The sequence below is a fragment of the Leuresthes tenuis genome, unplaced genomic scaffold (genome assembly GCF_036924035.1).
Source record: "Leuresthes tenuis unplaced genomic scaffold, fLeuTen1.0.hap1 SCAF_17, whole genome shotgun sequence".
Classification (NCBI taxonomy): domain Eukaryota; kingdom Metazoa; phylum Chordata; class Actinopteri; order Atheriniformes; family Atherinopsidae; genus Leuresthes; species Leuresthes tenuis.
The window spans coordinates 9,976,828-9,999,558 of NW_027325371.1; the positions used below are offsets into that span (position 1 = coordinate 9,976,828).

Consider the following 22,731-nt stretch of genomic DNA (forward strand, 5'->3'; position numbering starts at 1 on the left):
GAAAATATGTTTTCCATCCCGAATGATGCATTCAAGAACGAAATTGTACATCTTTCATAGACATTGTTTTACCCGTTAGTCACGGTAGTGGTACAGTCCACAACACCCGGGTTTCCGCGCGAAAAGACGGCCCGCGCGCCCGAATTGTATATAGCATTCACCTCAAGAAGCAGCACGCGAAAAGCAGACACCGTGGGGCTACGCTGTGGTTGATGACGGCGGGCAATTGCGTGATTTTAACCGTTTTTAAAGCAGTTTTAGCTTCTATCTTACGCTTTTAGTTAGCTGTTTACGATGCCATCTAAGACGTCCCTATCTCTGCCAGACGATGTCAGGAAAAGGTACGGTAACGATGGTAACCTGAATGCTAATACTATTCTAATGATGTAGCTAGCATCAGTCTCTTATATATGTTCAGAAGCCACAATAACAGCTCTGAATCTTATATTACTTACTCCGCTGCTCTGGACGCTTCCCGCGTGTTATGATCATGACCACCAATTTACCCTTTGCTTGCATAGCAGCTAGCGTTAGCTTCTCTCCTCTTGACAGTCAAGACTGATTCCATGGGCAATAGTTTCCCCTTAGTACTTGCAAATTAGCGCCGTTAGCCTTACAATGGACGGAGCAACGGGTAAGATTTGGCGCCACACAGGAAGTTTTGTTCCCTACGTTTCTGCTAGCTCTCTCTCACAATGGTTTTATGGCTACAACATGGCAATCGGTACGCCGCTTAAAGATTGGCGCTTCATAAGTTGCTGTAACGTTACTTTGACGTGTGCTCTGTTTACAGGTTGCAGATGCTGGATGATGATGGATTTTCAGAGGAGGTTAGTGTGCACTTACTGCAACTGAAAGACTGCGTGTAATACCCATGATTGCTACTCAGCTGTTCAGAATAGAAATTCAATTTGGAATTATAGACCATTTTGTAAGGTTGTAGGTTCAGCATATGGTGGCACCTCAAAGAACAATTCTAAATTGAAACAACTCCCAGTACTGCTGTGTGTGACAGATTTTAGAATACTAATCAGGCTTTAATTTGTCACTGCCATAAAGTGTCTCAATGGAACTTAAGATATCTGTTTTAGATTCAAATGATGTACCAGAAATTGAAGAGGCTGCTTTTTTTTTGTGACTTTGCAACAGCAAACATTTCAAATAGTTTTTGTGATTTAAGTGTTCTCTTAAATAATGTAGTTACTTGTAAGGCAGTGACGTGTGTCAACACACTCTTGACAGAAATAAAACCATCTAGTGTCGTTTTTCAAATGCAAATCATGACTTTGTAGAACTTTTGTAAATATCAAAGGTGAAACACGACAAGTTTTGTGTCTTAAGTATAGCGCTAAAGATGCATCTCCAATCTTTTTAAAAAATGTTATTTCAGGATCAAGTGAAAGAGAAGCTCAGGTTGGTGCAGGACTTCCTGCATGATGATGCCCAGAACCAACTAACCAGTCTTGAGAAAAAAATGAAAAGTTCAGAGATCTCAATGGTTAGTGACTCTTGAAGTTATCCTTTTGATAATCAGTGTGGTTACTCATCCACTTATAAACTCCCCTGATTTTTACCATGCATTTCAGGAGGTCTACATCTCGAAAGTGAAGACCTTGTTGGGTAAAGAGCTTCATCTTGAAAATGGCTCACATGTTGATGGCGTGGAGCAGAATGGAAAGAGTAATGGCTTCATTAATGGCTCCCATAAAGAAGAAGCAGATGATGTAGCCATGGGCTCACAGGAAGAAGAAGAGGAGGAAGAAGAACTTGATGCAGCTGTCAAGTCGCCCACTGCTTCCAAAGGGAAGGGTGGACGCAGAAGCAAGGGCAACTCTGACACAAAAAGTAAGCCTACGAGTAGATCACACGACAACTTATTTTCGAGATAAAGATGACCCACGAAGTAGCTCAGTCACAGCAGTAGAAAAATATCTTTTTTTCTTTTGTAGAGTCTCCAGCCAGTACCAGGGTTACAAGAAACAGTGGCAAACAGCCAACAATCATGTCAATGTTCTCCAAAGTGTAAGTACAACTTTTACCCAGTGTGTTTATGTATAATAGTTTTTTGTTTTGTTTTTTAAGCTAGAAGAAAAAATATGACTCGAGGCAAGTGATGGCAATCTAAAGTAAATCTGTCTTTGCAGTCAAAAGCGCAAGTCTGAAGACTTGAATGGAGAAGCTGTCAATGGACAAAATGAACTGAAGAAAGAAGAGAACCTGGAGGAGGTGAATCATTCTTATAAGTCATTGTTATTTAACCATCTGCGGTTGTTTTCCCATTGTCTGATAAATAACGGTGCACATATTTGCAATCTCACAGTCTCGGGAGGAGAAACGCCTCAAAGTGGATTCGGATGAGAAGTAAGTTATTGGCCCTCTAAACATTAGTGGTAATTGCATTAACGCGAGTAAATGTACTCTTAATAAATGTCTTTATGCAGAAGTGCTCCAGAGGAAAGTAAGAGCGAGATGATTAAGCCGGCATCTGCTGCAAAGGTAGTGAAGCGGGGCATTCAGCTGTGCGTTTTGGCTGTGAACTGCAAGCATCAGTGATCCTGCAACACGTCTTTCTTTCTTTTTCAGACACCACCCCCCAAATGTCCAGACTGTAGGCAGTACTTGGACGACTCAGACCTGAAGTTTTTTCAAGGAGATCCCGATAACGCTGTGAGAATCTGTCGCATTTATTGTGAAGTTTTTGCCCGCTAACGGCATTGCCTGACAAAATTGTATTTGCGGATTTTTAGCTTGATGAGCCAGAAATGTTAACAGACGAGCGTCTCTCCCTGTTTGACTCGAATGAGGATGGATTTGAGAGCTATGAGGATCTCCCACAGCACAAGATCACAAACTTCAGGTATGGGATTTTTTTTACCTGTACTCGGGTGACATTTGGGAAAACACCTGTCTTATTTTTTTGATAGAATGTGCTCTATTACAGCAGCTGAAATATTATCACGCTGCTGTGCTGTGTCTTATAGTGTGTATGATAAGCGTGGCCATCTTTGCCCATTTGACTCTGGGTTGATCGAGAAGAACGTGGAGCTTTACTTCAGCTGTGTTGTTAAACCCATCTATGATGACAACCCTTGCTTGGATGGTATGAAAGCCTTCATGTCAACAATATGAACTTGTTACTATCACATTGCTGTCACAGACAAGTAAAAATTATTTATATTCTTTTCCCTCAGGTGGCGTTCCTGCCAAAAAGCTCGGACCAATCAATGCCTGGTGGATCACTGGTTTTGATGGAGGAGAAAGGGCTCTAATTGGTTTCACCACAGGTAGCGAAGTCTTTCCATCTTCTGCCCTTTCTTTTAAGTGTTAATTTCAGGAGTGCAACATACTATTTCCGCTTTCTTTGTCCAGCTTTTGCCGACTACATCTTGATGCAGCCCAGTGAGGAGTATGGTCCCATCTTTGCGCTGATGCAGGAGAAAATCTATATGAGCAAGATTGTGGTCGAATTCCTCCAGAAAAACCGTGATGCTACTTATGAGGACCTTCTCAACAAAATCGAGGTGAGTGTTTATGTAGACTCAATCCAGCTTCCTGCGACGCTACCTGTGCGAGAACTACAATTTTTTAAAATTTTTTTTGTCACTGCAACCCAATGCAAACCGTCTCTTCTAACTGCTTTCAGACCACTGTCCCTCCTGCGGGACTAAACTTCAACTGCTTCACTGAAGACACGCTACTGCGTCATGCCCAGTTTGTGGTGGAACAGGTGGAGAGTTACGACGAGGCCGGCGACTCGGACGAGCAGCCCATCATCGTTACCCCCTGCATGAGAGACCTGATCAAACTGGCAGGAGTCACTCTAGGGAAGAGGTACGGCTGCAGATGATTTAATTGGGACTGTTGCATAAAACGGAATTAACTGTAGGTAGTGAAAGATCACAAAGTCATAAATAAGTCTTTTATTCCAGAGCTTTTATATGTAAGTAGACAATTGAGCAATATTAACAGCAGTCTTCCCCTTATCAGTTGAATAGTGGATCATTATTTCTGTCTATTGTGGATCTTGCCCTCGGAAGGTATAGAGTCAGGAAATTTTGTTATAAATACTTGATTTTCTTTTAAATTATCATTATTTTTTGTAATTGAATTGATTTAACAAAAATGTGTTGTCAGTTTTTTATTTTTTTATTTCTGTGTTTATACTCCTCCCTCCTTGTCTTGCTAATGTCTAACGTTCCTTTAACATTTCCAAATGCAGCATGCTGCTATACTGGTAGGTAGGCCTTGTTGTGATTGCATCATTAGCTTGTTTGGTGGTGTGTTAGTGTGACACATTTAGAAACGATGGGCAAAAAAATGTGCACTGTACAGGGGTTCATGCTGATGACTTTTATTTTATTTCTACACGTTTTGGCTTTACATTGTGGTTTTTATTTTACTGACATGTTTGAAATCTGGCAATTTATAACACTTGAGAGTGTTATAGAGGATCGGTGCCCAGAAGGGATTTTGACTCTGTCACAGCTGCTCTACGATAAAACGGTCAGGTTGCAGAAGGGTCTATAATGTGGACCAGTTAATGTCCAAGACATAGGCACAGAAAGGCTTTAAATACATGGTCTTTTTTTTTTTTTTTTTTTTTTTTTTTTTTTTTTTTTTTTAAGGAAAAATCTCACTTTTACAGGTCCTAAAGGTTTCTTTCGTGGTACTTAATCTTTAGCATAATAAGCCTTTGGGTATCCTGTGTTGGAACGTTAAATATTACTACAGTCACGGAGTAATCGATCAAAGCTGAAGATGGCTCTAAGGATATTTACCCAATTCCCTCATTTGGATTGCTTTATGATTAAGTTCAAAGTTATGCGCTTTTTGTTTTGACACCTTTTGTGCTGTTTTTCGCCCACAGTGAGACAAATGCTACTTACCACACAGATTGGTGCTTAACCAATGTGGAAATGTTCTTCTTAAGATAATTCTTATTTATAACTTGCAGGACAGGAAGAGCTAAAGTTCTTCATGTACACTCTAAACCTTTTAGGATTTTTATTTTTTCTGCAGGCCAGATTGCTTCTCGGTGTCAGAAAGATTTTATTGCCAGTTGCATTTAATCCGATCTGCATTTTTACATCTCGACTGTCTGTTAAGTTTTGTTTGCTTGTTGTGTTGCATGGCCTGACGCTGTGGTGTGTTGACGGCCAGGGGCTTCATAATGCCATCACTCCACTAATGATCAGGTGTTTGTGCGGGAGCAAACGAACCTTTCCCCTGAACAAAAAACTTTATTCGGTTTATAGGAGAGCTGCCAGAAGACAGGCCATCCGTCACCCAACAAAGATCGAGAAGGACAGCAAGGGACCAACTAAAGCAACCACTACCCAGATGGTGTATCAGATCTTTGATGCCTTCTTTTCTGATCAGATAGAGCAGAACGATAAAGAGGGAGGAGTCAAAAGACATCGCTGTGGCGTCTGCGAGGTGCGTTGAAGCTGCTAAACATTATCGGACATTGAGGTGCCTTCTCTCTAGTTCTAAACCTAGGAACACTCTCCATTTTCTCCATCCTTCTTTAGGTGTGCCAGTCTCCTGATTGCGGAAAGTGTATAGCCTGCAAAGACATGATCAAATTTGGAGGAAGTGGCAGAAGCAAGCAAGCTTGTAGGCAAAGAAGGTGAGCTTGTCTGACCAGTTTTAAACCCTTAATACAATGCTATTGATTAATAATCAAATGTTCAGTGGGGCTCTGTTCCCAATTCGTCATCTTTTTAGTGTCTCTTATCAAATATACATCCCTGTTTTTAGGTGCCCAAACCTTGCCGTAAAGGAGGCTGAAGATGATGAGAACATTGAGGAGGAAGATGTTCCAGCAGAGAAGACCAAGAAGATTACTCAGACCAAGAGAAAGAAGCAGACCCAGTGCAAACTCGCATGGATTGGCGAGCCCGTTCAGGTATGCGTTCCTTTACGTGGTCGCAAGCGGAGTTGAGCAAGCAGTGTAGACTGTGCACACATGGTAATAATCTGACCTGCTTCAGTCTCAGGGAAAGAAGCACTACTACAAGAAGGTGTCTGTGAATGATGAAGTGCTGGAGGTGGGAGACTGTGTCTCAGTTTCATCAGAGGATCCGTCTATTCCTCTGTATCTGGCAAGGTATGACGTTTAGAAAACGGTTTCTTCAAAAAAAGGATGTTGTGTTGCTGCTTGAGTGTAGCTTATGTGAATCTAACTGTATATTGCTTCTCAGGATCACTTCACTGTGGGAGGACAACAATGGAAAGATGTTCCATGCCCACTGGTTCCTTCGTGGAATTCACACTGCGCTCGGAGAGTCGTCCGATCCACTGGAGCTCGTCATTGTGGATGACTGTGAAGACATGCTGCTCAGTTATGTTCATGGAAAAGTCAATGTCATGTACAAGGCCCCATCTAACAACTGGTTTATGGAGGTGAGTGAATGAATTCAGTTGTTACACCTGCCTCTCGTGGTTTTTTTTTTGGTTTTTTTTTATCTCATGGCTGCCTTTTCTTGTATTTTAGGGTGGGATGGATGTGGACCTCAAGGTGATTGAGGATGACGGGAAGAGTTTCTTCTATCAGTTCTGGTATGATACGGAGTTTGCCCGATTTGAGACTCCTCCGATAACGTCTTCGCCATCAGAAGACTTCAGGTATGCTCCAGTCACAAATGTATTTGTACTGCTTGTTGTATTTTGGTTTTTACTTCTGCCTGAGTGGTTGTTAGATTGTCAGCAGGTTATTCAGAGTTTCAGATTATCTTACATGATACTGAGTTTTTAATTTTTATATATATATATATATTCTCATTTTCACCAACCTGTCGTCCTTGTTCTTCTGGTAGCGACATCTCGGACCATCCCTGACGAAAGTCTGCGGAAGGGTTGCCATTCATTGTTGTTTTCATAAAGATGTAGTCTTACTGATCGTTGATTCAAGATGCAGCTGTACAGTCTCAAATTTGGGAAGACCTGTTCATTTAGTTTACATTTTTATTTGAACAGGCCTGTAGGAACAAAGGATTGTCTAATTATTTTTAAAGGAATTGTCTTCATTTTCATGTTAATATGGACTACGCAGCTGTATATTGCCATGGGGTTTTACTTTGATCACAGCAGTCTTTATGAAGTCATTTGATTTGGAAGTGCCTGTGACATCATGTGTGGCATCAAGTTAAAAACCGAATTATAGGTGTGCGTGTGCTATTCAGACTAGACTATTCAAACTTCTTCTGTTCGGCCTTAGTGGAGGTATTCAGCCTTATGCCCCTTTGATTTGATGTACGCTTCTTTCACTTTTAGATTCTGTGGCAGCTGCACTCGCACCAAAGAGAGAGAAGAGCAGGAAATTCCTCGTGCATTTGAACCCCTGGAGAATGACAACAGTGACACCAAGACTCTGTATGCTTTGACCTACTTCAAAGGAGAACAGTTCAAGGTGGGAGACGGTGTGTACCTGCATCCTGAAGCCTTTAATTTCAGGTAAGTGATCCTTACCTGACTCTTATTTTTTTTTTTTTCTTTGGGTCACCTTTTGCCCTTCTTAGACTTGTGCTGTTATTTAAAAAAAGGACTGGAAACTGCCATTTTGAACCATGTCTCTAGTGCATCTTGCACTAATTCAGATCCATCAACTGGGAACAAGCACACCAGCAAAGTGTTATGGGCTTCTAGATGGATGACAAACTGATCCTCGATAGATTTAATTCTTCAACTTTGCCAGCTCTCGCTGCACTGTGAAACAAACGCCACCCGAGTGAAACAAGCATGAGATTCACACGTTTGTTTTCTGGTTGTCAGCGTGAAGCCAGCCAGTCCAGTGAAGCGCTCCCACAGGAAAGAGGATGTGGATGAAGATCTGTATCCAGAATATTACAGGAAGTCCTCAGACTACATTAAGGGATCAAATCTTGACGCTCCTGAACCCTTCCGGGTTGGTCGCATCAAGGAGATCTTCTGTCACCGGCGTAGCAACGGGAAACCTGACTCCTCCGAGGTCAAACTGCGGCTCTATAAATTCTACAGGTAGGATTACTGTCAAATTGTTCCCATTGATATTTTTCCAAATCTGTTTAGAATTGACTTAATTTGACAACTGACTTAATCTGCCAGGCCGGAGAACACTCACAAAGGTGTCAAAGCTAGTTACCACACAGACATCAATCAGCTCTACTGGAGCGATGAGGAAGTGACTGTCAGCGTGTCTGAGGTGCTTGGCCGCTGCCAGGTGGAATATGCAGAAGACCTGAATGAATCCGTTCAGGACTACTCCAGTGGTGGACCAGACCGCTTCTATTTCTTGGAGGTACAGTTTTCTTCTGTAATTGCAGAGTTGACTCACAGTTTTTGTCTAACGCGAGGCCTTTACTCTCTTAGAACTCTGGCACAGTGAGTTTGTGTGTAACTGGGTATGTTGAATAGTTTGTGCATTTCTTCCTCACAGGCGTACAATGCGAAGTCAAAAAGCTTTGAAGATCCTCCAAATCACGCTCGTTCGACTGTTCATAAAGGAAAAGGAAAGGGCAAAGGAAAAGGTTTGTTTAGTAAAAAAAAGGCACTCGGACAGAAACATATTTTCAGCGGTTCATGGCTTACTGAAAAATGTTTTTGTTTGTTTTACTCCCTTCAGGTAAAGGGAAAGGAAAGGCTGTACAGGAACCGCAGGACACTCCGATTGAACCACAGGCGCCTAAAGTGTCCAAATATCGCACACTCGATGTGTTCTCCGGCTGTGGTGGACTTTCTGAAGGCTTCCACCAGGCTGGTAAATGCGTCTTCCATGACACTTCCAATGTTTTCACATTCGCAAACTAAAAGAGGACAACTGCATGTTTGTTTCTGTGAGCTGCTTGACGGGCTGTTTGTCGCCTTCAGGTATCTCTGAGACTCTCTGGGCTATAGAGATGTGGGAGCCGGCAGCGCAGGCTTTCAGGCTCAACAACCCTGGCACCACGGTGTTCACAGAGGACTGCAACGTCCTGCTGAAGTTGGTGATGTCAGGAGAGAAGACCAATTCTCTTGGCCAGAAGCTGCCACAGAAGGGGGATGTGGAGATGCTGTGTGGGGGGCCTCCTTGTCAAGGTTTCAGTGGGATGAACCGCTTCAACTCTCGCACATATTCCAAATTTAAGAACTCGCTCGTGGTTTCTTATCTGAGGTCAGTGTTTGCGAGGCGAGATTGTGTCTCTAGTTTTTCTCTGAGCAGACTACTTAAACGACACGTTTTTGTTCTTGCAGTTACTGTGATTATTACAGACCCAAGTTCTTCCTCCTTGAGAATGTGAGGAACTTTGTATCATTCAAAAACTCCATGGTCCTGAAGCTCACTTTACGCTGTCTTGTGCGAATGGGCTACCAGTGTACCTTTGGAGTCCTTCAGGTGGGTCTATGCATATTGCTGTATGTCTTTAGGAGGGGATTGGCGTGGAATTCTGCATGTGTGAAACTGTCCTGGTAAAGCTAAACGAGATCGCTGAGGTGCTCTGCTCTGTCCTGCTCCGCAGGCCGGTCAGTACGGCGTTGCCCAGACCCGCCGTAGGGCAATAATCCTGGCTGCTGCTCCGGGAGAGAAGCTGCCTCGCTATCCTGAACCTCTCCATGTGTTTGCTCCCAGAGCCTGCTCTCTGAGTGTGGTGGTGGACGAAAAGAAATACGTCAGCAACGTCACACGGTAAACATCCTCTGCTGCACTGTTTGATCGTGACTCTACGTCACAAACCTCTGCAGGCTCAGTTGCAACGATGTTCAGACTTTATATTCTGTGTTGAAACAGAGGCAATGGAGGAATCTACAGAACCATCACGGTTAGGGACACCATGTCGGACCTGCCAGAGATTCGCAATGGTGCAGCCACACTGGAGATTTCCTACAATGGGGAACCTCAGTCTTGGTTCCAGAGGCAGATCAGAGGCACGCAGTATCAGCCGATCCTCAAAGACCATATCTGCAAGGTGAGCTGAATTGTTCGTGAAGTGAGAGTAAGAGTCACGGATTTAAGCGTGAGCTGGTAATTAAAATCATCTGTCTTCAGGACATGAGTGCTCTGGTTGAGGGGCGGATGCGTCACATCCCCTTGGCTCCTGGCTCAGACTGGAGAGACCTACCTAACATTGAAGTTCGGCTGAAAGATGGCACCATGACAAAGAAACTTCGCTACACACACCACGATAAAAAGAATGGCCGCAGCAGCACTGGTGCTCTCAGAGGTGTCTGCACCTGTTCAGGAGGTACGCAGGGTCCCGTTTATTAGTCATTCAATCTGCAGAGCTCAAATCTTCTGATTGAAGACTGTCTTTATCTATATTTATATGCCATTTGTAGGGAAACCTTGCGATCCTGCAGACAGGCAGTTTAACACCCTGATCCCCTGGTGCCTGCCTCATACTGGGAACCGCCACAATCACTGGGCTGGACTCTATGGCAGATTGGAGTGGGACGGATTCTTCAGCACAACGGTCACCAACCCTGAACCCATGGGCAAACAGGTACTTTGGCTTTTTAAGTTGATTCTTGCCTGAATGTCTGAAAACCATTATGTGATTAAATAAATCATTTAACATCTCATCTGCGACTGAACAGTTGTCATACGGAGAAATATGAGTTGTCCTTGTTGGTTATATATTTAAGCCATCTCAGAATTCCAGCCAGTGTTTTAAATTGTGATGAATTCAAATGAGCCTGTAGGGCCTATAATAAATTCTCTAGCTTTTGATTGAAACCCAAGCCTTTAATTTCAGGGCCGTGTTCTGCATCCTGAGCAGCACAGAGTCGTCAGTGTGAGGGAGTGCGCACGCTCTCAGGGATTCCCTGACACCTACCGCTTCTTCGGAAACATCCTGGACAAACACAGACAGGTAACATCTATTCTTAGCAAGTTTTACTTCCCAAAACAATTCCTGAATTAATGTTTGACTTGAGTCTTTGAGCACTTCCTTGTCACTCAGATCATATAACGGGTTTTTTTGTTTGTTTTTTTTCTGCTGCTCACTCTCAGGTTGGAAACGCTGTTCCTCCTCCGCTCTCCAGAGCCATCGGGCAAGAGATTAAGAAGTGTGTCATGCAGAGAATGAAAGAAGAACAAGCAGCAGGTTCTTATTCATTCCTGTCTGAACTGGACTTGATTTTTATGGTTTGCATTTAGCACTTGACTGGATATTCATAAATGTGCTTTCCTCCTTACAGAAAACATCAAACAAGAGAAGATGGAGACATCTGACTAGTCCCCCGTTCACTTTCCAGCAAAAATCTGTTCAACGAAAATGTTGGGACATGTTGTCGTTCTGTTTTTTTTAATAAGCTGGCTTTCAAATGTGAGTCACTAAGTGGCTACTATGGACGTTCTATGTAGTAATCATTCCATGTTGAGTTTTAACTGTGCTTTTAATCATGTTGTTAAGTGTTTACTTAATGTGGAATAAATTGTATGTAGTTTTTATATGTAAAATTTCAAATAAAGCTCTTATGAAATTGTATTTGTAGTCTGTGTTCACTAAGCATTTAAATGAGGCTAATGGCTTCGTACACAACTTTAGAACTTAACGTTTATAAAGGGATCAGTTCTGTGTTTAATAATGCAGAGATTTCAGAAGCTACCTTAGAAAGTCTTCATAGTTTACTGTATACTAATCACTTTATTATATTTAATCTGTCCAGAACATTTAAACATTGTTTAAATTCTGTTTAATTCCAAATGTGCTCAGACCTCCGTCTCATTTGTATTTCCTATGTGGACGTCTGAAGGCTTGTCTGAAAGTAAAGGACAAACTGTACAGCACCCATTCCAAATGAATGTGCAGTCCATTCCAAGCTTTTGATTATTCTGTGTTCCTAAGTCACAAGAGCATGTGTTCTAAATCAGTATCCCTGCGCAAAATGCTCTTTACTGATTCAAATCTGTATTTGACATTAATTTCAGCCTGCATGTGGGTTTTAACTGAACATAAGTCAGAATTTGACAGATTCTGTACAATAAAACACACTGCAGTTCTGAAGCATCGTTCTGCCACCAGCTGTGTTTCATCACTATTTCATCACAGATCTGTAGCCTGCAGTGGGTGGAACTATAATTCAAAGGTAAACCATCATCCATTTCTATAAGCACATCCCATCGCCCTGTAAATGTCTAAATGCCACATCTTCATGCAATGATGGGAAGTAATAATGTAGGCATTTCTTTGTTTGGTGTTAATGTTAACCTTTTTTTTTTTTGACCCTCAGTTTTATGGCTAATATCATCTCTCTTCTGTCTCACTCCAGGAGAAAACAATAGTCGACCCCTTTGGCAACAAGCACTACCTCAACAAAAACAGTTAAAGGCCATCAGACGACATGGGAACAAGACAGAAAACGGTAACAACTGATTTTCTTTATTTGGGTAACAGCCACATTTTACCACAACAATAAAATCTGGCATCTTGGAAATATTCTGAAGACTTCCTCAGTTGTTTGATGGTCTGTGAAGAGAGTTTAATTATGTTAGAGAGGAGTTATCAAAAAGTTGATTGCATGACTAACTCAACAAATTAACTTACTTGGCCCATTCAACATTGAGAATAAGATGATCGTATCCAAATCCTGACACTCCTGCAATGGCTCTGGCTGCATCCTCCCGACGGTGGAAACTGATGAAGGCAAATCCCTGCAGAAACCAACACATCAGCTGGTCATTAACTCAAGAGCACATAAGTTTGATAAATCAATGCAAAGAAGAGCTGAATAAAAAAGAATGAAAGGAAATAGGACTTTTTGCAATGTGAGCACTGACCTTTGACTGGCCTGTGTTCTTATCCTTGGCCAGATAGATCCTGGAGATGGAGCCAAATGGTCTAAAGAGCTCCTGCAAGTCTGTCTCACGGGTGTCCTCCGACAAGTTGGTCACACGAATGGTAGCGTTGTCGTCAGCTGTCAGGTGCAAGAAAACTCTTTAAATTCAGTAACACGCTTGCTGATGCACATTAATGCAAATGCATCACTCACCTCTGCGGTTAGGCTGCATGGACTCTCCTCTCCGTGTGCCTCCATCCCTCAGGCTTGGAGGGACATACTTCCCAGTCTTGCTCTGTGCAGGCTGGATGGGTTCTGGTTCCGCTGTTAGAAGAAAGCACGAGCGAGGCAATTTTATCGTCACAACTCTACAAACAACTTGGCAGTGTGGACTGTCTAACAGCAATATGATGAGGAGAATGGTGAGCTGATGTACCAGAACCAGCAGGCTTATCTTTGTCTCCAGTGGAAAGCCCAAGCTGCTCAGCCAGCTCCTTCTGCATGGGGCCCAGGGTGTCCTTGTACGGACAGCGGGTGGTCCAATGGTCGCCTTTGCAAATACGACAAGACACAATCTTCTGTCCTTTCAACTTGTTCATGGGATCTTCATCCTGGTCTTGGGCATTCAAGTCCTGTAACGGGCAAGATTAGGAAATCAGCACAAGCTGCACAAAGTTAACACAGAGCAATGCCGGCTTTATGTTAAAGAACATAAAGGCACGTCTAGTCAAACCTAAACGCTGACAAGTAATTCCCACCTCTTTGCTCGAGATGAATGTCATGAAGACATCGTCGCTGACTGTGGTGGTAGCAACATTAGGACCTGGTGCATCAAACTCAGAGTTGCCAAATTTCTTCCAGTTCTGAAACGAGCGGGGTAAGCATTACAATGACTTTGGCCAAAGTGTTAACCGTGACAAATTCAATGCTGCTTCCACTTAATTCAATTCAAACACCGACCTTCCTTCTGGCAACAGCTTTTGAGGCCTTCCTTGTCTCAATCTTGAAGGTCCGCACAATCTACAGAATGAAAACAGAAATCGTCACAACCAGCGCAAGATATAGAAAAACACGGAAATGTCCAACAGCATATATTTTGTTTAAAAAGTAGGGTCTGAAAACCCGCATATGAGCATTACCCATGAAATGTAGTGATACCAACACAAAAACAACCTTTACTGACACAACATAAACCGTAATAACGGTGTTACCTTGAACTTCTTTCCATCATCATCTATTTTGTATTCCGTGATTGTTTTTATGTTTCCTTTGATCGTTTCCTTCGGAGATGGTAGTGTGCCTGTCAAGAAAACAACACTTTAGTATATCTTCATTTGTAAGTCGCTTTGGATAAAAGTGTCTGCTAAATGCATAAACATAGTACAGCTTTAGGCTCAGAGGAATCCTCCAGGAGAGCAACGAAAAGCTTTACCAGACTGCAAGGTCACTGGAGATCTTTGTTAAAGTGGGACTGGTTGTTAGTGTATGTGTCAAACTACTATCATAGATATTGATACGACCATTAATCCTTTACTAGATTGTCAAAAAGCCTCACTCCAGTTCTAACTTCTTCCGGGACTTGCTTCGCTCACAATAGACAACGACACTGTTGCAAACAAAGGCACGTTTTCAATTCTAACATAGCAGTTCGTTGTTCTAACCAGGCAACAATATCTTTAACAGTGTAAAAGTCTCGCTAAAGCAGCTTCGTAGCCGTTAGCACGCATCTCGTGCTGACTCGTCACTGTCCACAGGCCACCGCCAACTATCTCTTATCAAATTTCGTCAACAAAATGCCGATTTCTATCAGTCACGCATGGTACATGTTCCTGGAATGATACATATCTTAAATATGTTGCGTAAGTTAATTTTGATCACGCAACTAAAGACAGATAACCACGTAGAAGTGGAAACTGCCTAGCCGGCCTCCTCCTTCAGCCACCAACTGCAAGAAAAGTGCTAGCTTTAGCTCCAAATGCTAACAAGCACTTTACCTTCATCTCCTTCTTCCTCGACTTGGTCAGCCCAGCTGGGCTTCGAGCTAGAGGACGGAGTGAGATATTTAACATTAGATCACTTTAAAAAAATACCCAACACACAGAAAATATTAAAACCATCTAATGACACTCACTCGTCGTATTCAATCGACGGCATCCTCACGGTTAGCCTAGCTTCAGGACTTGCACGAGAGACGCCGCGCCAGACACACTTCCGGAACTTAAACTTCAAAATAAAGGTACGAAGTGTGTCTAGTTTCTTTTCTTCACAGTCGGAGGTCGGACATGTCGTAATGGCCACGAGTTAGGGGATATATGATATATGATAATGTTTTATTATTTTTTAAGGCAGTGTCAGCTTAGATTCACCTAAGATCAACTTCTGAGAAACTAGAAAAACTAAATAACTGAAGATAATCATAGAGACAAAAATACGAATATTTTTAATGCACAGTTTATTATACGAAAATGTTTCCACATATGTATTTACATTTCTCTGTTGCTCACTCCAGTAAAAATGATACAGATCAAATCAAAATATAGATCAAATCAACATTCACTGAAAAAGTTTGCAAACCACCTCTACAGAGACTTGGATCCTTAAGCCTATTTCAGCCGGTGCTGGAAATGTTTTAATTGATTATTAATAATAATAATAATAATAATAATAATAATAATAATAATAATAATAATAATAATAACAAAAAACGATAAAATGACATAAAATAAAAAACAGAGGCAGTGAAATAAAGCAGTCAAATGGCATAACACACAAAAGACCAAGTAAGTCTACATTTACATAAGTGATCTGCAGTTTATCTATGCGATACATTTAATATGCAATGATATACTGTACAGTCGTTTAAATTTTCACATAACAGCACTATTCTTTGTCTACCTTGATATGAAGGGGCTTACTTCTCATGGTATAGTACTGTGATTGATGCAATATTATAACTGTACGTTATGTCTTGAACTATATTTTCATATACATTTGTCTCTGTTTTTTATTTATGTATATTTATCTATATCTGTATATGTATTGGTCTCTTACTGCACATTGAGATAGTAGAAAAACACAATAAAGCCTGTTCTGCACCTTTCCTTTGGAGGACCTGTTGCAAAAAAAGCAACATACACCAACTATGGATATAAGATCATACAACATGTATAGAAATACTGTGGATAGAAAATGAAATCTCTTGATCTAAAATTTTTGCCCATTATGAGTTGTACAGGATATTGTTATTACAGATAAGTGTACAGTGTCTTTGCAGAATTGTGATAAGCTGAAGTTTTTCAGCATGAAAAAAGAAAGAACTTCACACAAAAACTACAAAGCGGAAGCCCTATTTACTGTGTGTTCACTAGCGTTCCTCTTTGCTCTTTCCACAACATGCTACTCTTATACTGTCAAATAAAGCCATGTAGAGGATGGGATGGATACACATGTTCAGTGTTGCCAGTCCCTTGGACACCTGGTACATGTTGTAGACCCAACAGATTGTGTTGTTAGGATTGTTGATTCTTAGATACAGGTGACATATTTGGAAGACATGATGTGGCACAAAAGAAATTGCATATAGCACAATCACTGAGGCAACTAACAGGGCTACCTTGCGTTTTTCAAGTGTTGTTATACTGGCGCTTTGCCACACCACTCGAATCACCATACAGTAAGAAGTGAAAGTAACCAGGAAGGGAACAAGACACCCAAAAATAGCAAGAAACAGTTTGTAAGTAAAGTGAGGCTTTGCATCTTCAGACTCCTGATCACAAAAAGACACACACAGAGTATTGTTGTTGTCCTTATGACGGCAAATGGAAGCAAATTTAAACGCAGGGCAGGAGATAATTCCAACAATAATCCATATGAGGACGCTGATGGCCTTGACATGGATGGGCTCCACATGGGAGCGGGTAAAAAAGGGCCACACGAGGCCCACACAACGGTTCACACTTATCGCCATGACAAAGAAGATGCTCACGTATAAGTTGCAGATAAAAAGAAACCTCTCAATTTTACACGCAGCATCACCAAAGATCCAATGTTTCCCCTGTGAGTAGTAGGCGATCAGCAAAGGCAGGGTGAGGACATACAGCAAGTCACTGACGGCCAGGTTACAGGACAGGACCACACCAGTGTGCCAGTTCCCTCTTTCTCTAACCAGCAGCAGCCACAGGGCGAACATGTTTCCTGCGAGGGCCACAACAAACTCAACCCCATACACTGCAGGAAGCAAGCCGATTTGAAACCCCTCACATACAGAGAAGTTCTGCGCCATCCTGCGTTCAGCTCAAAGTTAGTTTGTTCTTGTGCAACTGTCACACCTACAATTGGAAGAGAATTAGTTAATTACATTCACTAATTTCAATAAGTGACACATATTAAAGGAAAGTTCTGGTTTGTTTTATGTTTTTTTCTGGTTGAGTACATAAAGATGCAGATGCTGCTCAGATAAAGCATAGATTTTTCTATCTTCTATTAGACAGATCAGAGCTGATTATAACATTAAACTGTTTGAAAAATGTTGTAACCTTAAGCTGAAAGCAGAAACAAAAATAACAACCACTTACCTAGAGGTAGATGTGTGCTGCGCTGTTTGCTGTCGTGTTTTGAGCGGTCATTTCCTGTTGGAAATCTGTAAATACCACGAGACTTAAACCAGCACAACTGTAGCCCGAGATGTGGGCGAGCATGAAACACACTCACTTCCCCACACATGCGTTTCACAATTCTAAGAAGGAAATGTGTGATGCCACCAAATCTATACATTTGCAAAACAGGCAATGGATAGCCTAACGTATACTGTTAGCCATAGACTAATTTGTCAGAGGACGCACACAGACACAGAAATCTCCTCTCCATCTGCTGCCTGTGAGTAGTCAAAACAGTAAAAGTAAAAATCATTTTCACATCTACCAAGTACACGACAATAAGATTAAACATCCCCACCCCAGAAAATCTCACTCCTCCACACAGTAACACACACATCAAGTCTCCTGATTATCCTTTCAGTAGAATAAAAACCATTTAAAAATAAGGGGGATATAGATATGGAAAGATTAATAAATGTAGACAACACTGGTTTCATAGAATCCATTTATTAGCATCACGAGGGACAGAGAAAAAGAACTTTACATGATTTCAGTCTTGCAGCCTCTTTCATTCCCTGATAGCTCTGAAAGAAAAGGCAGATCCCTTTTAGAGGTGTTGTGATTCTGGTCACCTGTTCCAAGCAAATCCTTAACATTGTGATATCACAGTATCGTAAAGGTTTTATTTTTTATTTTGTTAAAAAAAAAAGGGAAAATATGTGAGCACATAAGATTTTCAAAACTATTGCATTTAAAGACACTCTCACAACTACAATACTGCTGAGTTTGTCCATTAAAGGCATACATTTTAAATGTTTGTAACTTATCTCACTTGAGATTAGGAAAATATGAGAGTGAGATTAGAATGTCTGAAGAAGCTGTGTCGCATTTCACAACATTAAACTCTTTGCTTTTTCTGTCTTGAGGAGCTCAACCAACTGCTATCTTCTGAAACTGATCTGTTACTATTATAGATTTTCTAATTAGATTTTAAGACGTCTAAGATAAGGAAGTTGACTGCTGCTCTCGCTCTTTCACGGACTCAGAAATTAGTTTTATTCAAATAAATAAAAAGTAGTCTTTCTAAACACATGGCTGTCCATATCATTTAAATTGTCAAAAATTTGAGACAAGTGAATCAATGCTGAAACATTCTCCAGGGATTTTTTTACGTAGTTATTTAATTAAAAAAAAAAAAACACGGGATGAACAAACAGCAAGTGAATGATCCCTTTTGATGGTTCCCGTTAATTTGGTCTTTTACTATGAACAGGCTACCAGCTAAATTAGCTGACGGGATACCAGACTTTGCCTTTATTTCACCGTAGAGAAAGAACCAGAACCAATCATTGTGGACCCGTCACCTACTTATTTATATTAGGAGTGAAAATTTTAATTTGGACATCATGAAGGAAAATTGTGTACCTGTGTATCAATGACAAAGAATCAACAAAACATCTCGATGAACTTCAGGACTGAAATATAAAAATAACGTATATTTATTGTTCTGAGGTCGACAGATATAAAACACTGACAAGAAGTAAAAGGGATTTCAGTATCCATCTACAGCCTGCAATACTTCTTTAGTCCATCAGTTCATTTTAAATACAACAACTCAGAACCGAGGTCACCACCAACAGAAGCAATGAGCGAACACGCTGCTGCCATCTGCTGTTTCAGGACAGTACTACACACAAAGTCCAGGCTCTGAAATAAAGAGGGTTCAGCCTTTTCCCTTCCTCTGTGTGAAGCCTTTCTTTGCTCCTGCACCCTTCTTCTTGAACCCTGGCTTACCTTTAGATTTGAATGATTTGTCCTTGTTTTTCTTTCCATCAAACTTCTTTTTATCACCAAATTTATTTTCTCTTTCCCCAAGTTTCTTTGAGCCAAATGCTTTTCCTGAAGGCCTCGTCTTCCTTCCAGATCCCTTCTCCCCATCCCAGGATTTCCTCCATCCCTTTCCTTGTTGGACTTTTCCTGTCTTGCCCCTGTGCTGTTCTCCTGGACTCTTCCTTTTTGGTGACTTGGAACCTCTTTCTGTTGAGGATTTCCCAGGGGACAACTTCCTCTTCTTGAAAGGCACATGAGACTTTTCCGATTGCCGTCTCTTCTTACCACTCGGGAACATGTCTGTACGTTGAAAAAAGAACATCTTAGTCAATGAAAAAAAAAAAAAAAAAAAACTTAAAACCCCAGTGAACCTATTGTTTATGGTGTGTTAGTTCTATTAACCTTCATCTGGTTCCTCCCCCACAGCCTGCCTGTAGTACTCTGCCTCATCATCAGACTCAACAGCAGCAGTCTTGTCTTCCTGCATCCCTGGATCTTCAACTTCACTGTCTTCCTCAGCTTCAGATTGTTTTCTCTTTATGCCTTCCAGACTCTTTTTTCTGGTAGAGGGGAGGTAAAACAACCAAAAACATTTTTTTAAATTAGTTTTACATCAACAGAGTGAAAAACGAGAAAAGGGGCAAATTACTTCAAACCAAAATTACTTGTGTTCTTCTCGTTTCTCCTTCTTCTGAACTATGTTCTGCTCCTGTTTCTTCCGACGTTGCTCCTTCTCCTTCATCTGGGCCTCCTTTCTGTTCAGGATGTCCTGGATTTCCTCCGCCGTCTTGGAGACTGCAAACATTAGAAACAAAGATATTCCCACTGAAACACAGCTTGTAGCAGGTGCACATGAGACAAACTAAGGTCTAGATGAATCAGTAAGCGTTTACTTTTAGAGAGAAATCACAGAATTCATACTGCTTCTGTCATCATGTACATCTGTATGAGCCAATTTCAAACTTCAATTAGGCATGCACTCACTCATCGAGTGGTAAAGGACATTCCCTTCACCCATCCCCTCCTGAATCTTAACCAGCTGCAGGGTCATGCGTGGACCAATCTGAGGATAAGAAAGGGCAACATTAGCCAACACCCGACATCATTCTGACAGTTTTCCAGCAGTGCACCCCTCTGCTTACGCACTTCGGTCAAACGGACAGCACTCTGTTGGGACGCCATGTTGCCTCTTCCAGAGTAAGCCTGCGGAAGCTCAGTTATGTTGTCCTCTCCATCCTGTTCAGCTTCACTTTCTGAAAGGTTTGCGCCCCTAAGTTGTCAGAGAGCACAACATCTTTTACCATACAACACACTGCACCATCTGTTCTGTAACAGATGACACTTTTGGCCTCATACTTTGCAGAATTGTACCTTTATAAAAGCCTTACTTCATCAGGAGCTCACTGATATCCTCAAACTTGCTCATATTGGGAAACTTCTCCTGCATCAGCTTCTTCACTCCGCGGCTCATGCCCACAGGGACGACCTTCAGGCTGCTGCAGGTTGAGGACAAGAAACACTTCTTTAGTCGGACAGCGAATCAACAAATAGGTCAGTACGTTTCTGTGGGTGAGGGCTCATCAGTGCGTTTACTTTGGACAAGCATCACAGAACATTCAAGTCATAGTCTGTCATCATCTGAGCCCCAAATACCATTTCACAAAGTTGTTTTTTGTATGTTAAACCAGTAGAAAGTTTCGTTTTAAAGTCTGTCAACTCTTTACTCGTAAGCCAAACCCATTTATGAGAAATCCACAAATCAATTTTACTTACTAGTGTCGAAATTGTATTTCCTGGGAGGCTGGGTCATAGCTAAACAGCACACACCTCTTGATGTTGTTGAGGTTTACCTGAAATAATAATAATAGAAAAAAAAAAAAAAGAATTTCTCAGTAGACCTCAAGGCTAAACTTTCAACATGCTGAATGACTTGTTGGAGGAGAAATCAGAAAGCGTTTACTTATGAAAAATCTTCACATGTTCTCAGAAGACTATACTGTCATCACGGTTTTTTTTTAACCTCCAGTCCAAACACGGCGGGGAAAGAAGAATAAAAAGCATCTTTACTTAACAAACCTTTTGCACATTTATGGAAGGAAACATGTTTTGGAACATGGTGGCCATGAGCTTGACATGCATGCCCTCCAGACCAAAGTTACTGAGGATGAGTAGTGGATGGTGAGTGAACTGCTGCTCGTGCATCCTGTGCTTCTTCAGGGTTGAAACCACATCTTTGATAAGAGAATACTGAAAGAGAGATGCAAGTTTTTACAATAAAGTGAAGGCAAAAAAAAGTAGAGTAGGGGGGGGGGGGAGACTGGTAACTTGGGCACATCAGTGCGTTTACTTTGAAAAACATCACTTGACAATCAAATCTAACATGTCATCATCTGCACCCATCATTTGAAATAGCAAAAAGTTTCCTTCAGACGATATCTACCTTAAGGACTTTAAAGTGGAGCATGGGGCCTTTGGGAAGTCGTGCAAGTCTCTGTAAGGACGAGAAAGGGCTTGTTAGACTGACGGCTGCATGAGCTCCACACAGAAAAAGTGCACTTCTGTTAGTTCGAGGCCTCACCATGTTGACGCTGTCTGGAGTTTTGCCGAAGATCATGAAGTGCGTCACTCCGAGCGGTCCTGCTATTGCCACAAAGTCTTTTAACACATTCTTTTTCCGGACCTGATTTAAATTGAAGACAACCAACACGGTGAGTTGGTAACAGGGCAGCACAACAGAAATATTTGCTAAAACATCTCACATTAAAAGGAAAAGATTGAATACATTCTAGATTCCATCTGCACTTGTTAAAATAACGTTCTTAAAGTAGAGCAACGTGGAGTCTTCCAGCTACACTACAGACAGTAACTCATACGTTGAAAGGCTGACACACGCACCTTCAGGGACTCTGCGGTGTAGGGCTCCATGACTTTCCGCATGTCCAGGATGAGTTGACCCACGTTTGTTCCAACTTGACCTCGATGGAACACGAAGGAATGTGGCACAGAGGCGTACGTCTCCTCGGCCACATGGTTGGCTACTGTTCTGGATTTCTTCTGGTTCTTGGTCTGATACAGAAAGTATCCGTGTAAAGTTTTAAGTGGTTACACGTACAAGCGGGGCAAATTTTTGATACGGTTTTCATTACGAGCTCCAAATGAACTTAGCTAAGTGAACAGCAAATCTTGTCGCGGGGCAACATTACTACCCAACTTTCTACTACACTAACTAACTGCCGTTTTACAACAGATTAGTAACACATTTGAACTATCCAACAATGAAATAATTTCCCTTATATACTCGTACATTTATGCAACAGCCACCCTTTTTAGCTGAGTGCTAGCGCAGGCCGGGCACTTACCTTTGATTTCCCCATAATCTAACTCGATGGAGATCGGATGATATTTTTTCAAAAACTGACAAAAAAAAATGTTGCTAAAGCGTATTTAATCTTACAAAGATAATCAAGCTCATTATTTCGTCAAGAGGTCGTAAACAACGAATCTAAGACCTAAACTTCGAAGTCAGTACGACTCCTTCCACATGGTTTTGTCAATGTGTCACACACTAATA

At 41.5% G+C, this 22,731-nt stretch overlaps 3 protein-coding genes across 3 annotated transcripts; 1 reads left to right on the forward strand and 2 right to left on the reverse strand.

Annotated features, from left to right (window-relative positions):
- Positions 1–126: 126 nt before the first annotated feature.
- On the forward strand, positions 127–11,444 carry dnmt1 (DNA (cytosine-5-)-methyltransferase 1). Its single transcript, XM_072368173.1, has 34 exons — positions 127–341; positions 794–830; positions 1,391–1,498; positions 1,587–1,845; positions 1,950–2,022; positions 2,145–2,226; positions 2,321–2,361; positions 2,442–2,496; positions 2,584–2,667; positions 2,748–2,857; positions 2,982–3,100; positions 3,192–3,284; positions 3,370–3,521; positions 3,644–3,831; positions 5,256–5,436; positions 5,532–5,629; positions 5,761–5,908; positions 5,994–6,109; positions 6,204–6,405; positions 6,497–6,627; positions 7,276–7,455; positions 7,774–7,998; positions 8,086–8,278; positions 8,417–8,507; positions 8,603–8,737; positions 8,848–9,130; positions 9,211–9,352; positions 9,477–9,643; positions 9,746–9,923; positions 10,004–10,199; positions 10,294–10,457; positions 10,710–10,826; positions 10,967–11,060; positions 11,155–11,444. The coding sequence occupies exons 1-34, from the start codon at positions 295–297 to the stop codon at positions 11,190–11,192; spliced, it is 4,527 nt and encodes a 1,508-aa protein (XP_072224274.1). The 5' UTR covers positions 127–294; the 3' UTR covers positions 11,193–11,444.
- An 873-nt stretch (positions 11,445–12,317) lies between these two features.
- eif3g (eukaryotic translation initiation factor 3, subunit G) lies at positions 12,318–14,953 on the reverse strand. The gene is made up of 10 exons (XM_072369105.1): positions 14,867–14,953; positions 14,730–14,776; positions 13,947–14,035; positions 13,696–13,755; positions 13,494–13,598; positions 13,172–13,367; positions 12,949–13,059; positions 12,737–12,873; positions 12,504–12,610; positions 12,318–12,425 (listed from the first exon to the last, which is right to left on the reverse strand). Exons 1-10 carry the CDS (start codon positions 14,887–14,889, stop codon positions 12,410–12,412), a joined length of 891 nt encoding a protein of 296 aa, XP_072225206.1. The 5' UTR covers positions 14,890–14,953; the 3' UTR covers positions 12,318–12,409.
- A 1,111-nt stretch (positions 14,954–16,064) lies between these two features.
- On the reverse strand, positions 16,065–22,731 carry LOC140273899 (uncharacterized). The gene is made up of 13 exons (XM_072369569.1): positions 22,520–22,731; positions 22,056–22,226; positions 21,739–21,840; positions 21,601–21,651; positions 21,237–21,407; positions 20,934–21,010; positions 20,549–20,656; positions 20,307–20,430; positions 20,145–20,223; positions 19,826–19,955; positions 19,563–19,720; positions 19,056–19,460; positions 16,065–17,028 (listed from the first exon to the last, which is right to left on the reverse strand). The coding sequence occupies exons 1-13, from the start codon at positions 22,532–22,534 to the stop codon at positions 16,100–16,102; spliced, it is 2,520 nt and encodes an 839-aa protein (XP_072225670.1). The 5' UTR covers positions 22,535–22,731; the 3' UTR covers positions 16,065–16,099.

Coding starts and splice junctions, on each gene's coding strand:
- dnmt1 (XM_072368173.1), top strand. CDS start 295: ATGCCATCTAAGACGTCCCTATCTCTGCCAGACGATGTCAGGAAAAG. Junction 2,227..2,320: donor AAGAAGAGAACCTGGAGGAG/GTGAATCATTCT, acceptor GCAATCTCACAG/TCTCGGGAGGAGAAACGCCT. Junction 9,353..9,476: donor GTACCTTTGGAGTCCTTCAG/GTGGGTCTATGC, acceptor CCTGCTCCGCAG/GCCGGTCAGTACGGCGTTGC.
- eif3g (XM_072369105.1), bottom strand. CDS start 14,889: ATGCCGTCGATTGAATACGACGA. Junction 13,368..13,493: donor CATTCATCTCGAGCAAAGAG/GTGGGAATTACT, acceptor TGCCCGTTACAG/GACTTGAATGCCCAAGACCA. Junction 13,060..13,171: donor AGATAAGCCTGCTGGTTCTG/GTACATCAGCTC, acceptor TTCTTCTAACAG/CGGAACCAGAACCCATCCAG.
- LOC140273899 (XM_072369569.1), bottom strand. Junction 21,011..21,236: donor CTTCCATAAATGTGCAAAAG/GTTTGTTAAGTA, acceptor TTATTATTTCAG/GTAAACCTCAACAACATCAA. Junction 20,657..20,933: donor GAAATACAATTTCGACACTA/GTAAGTAAAATT, acceptor CTCAACCTGCAG/CAGCCTGAAGGTCGTCCCTG.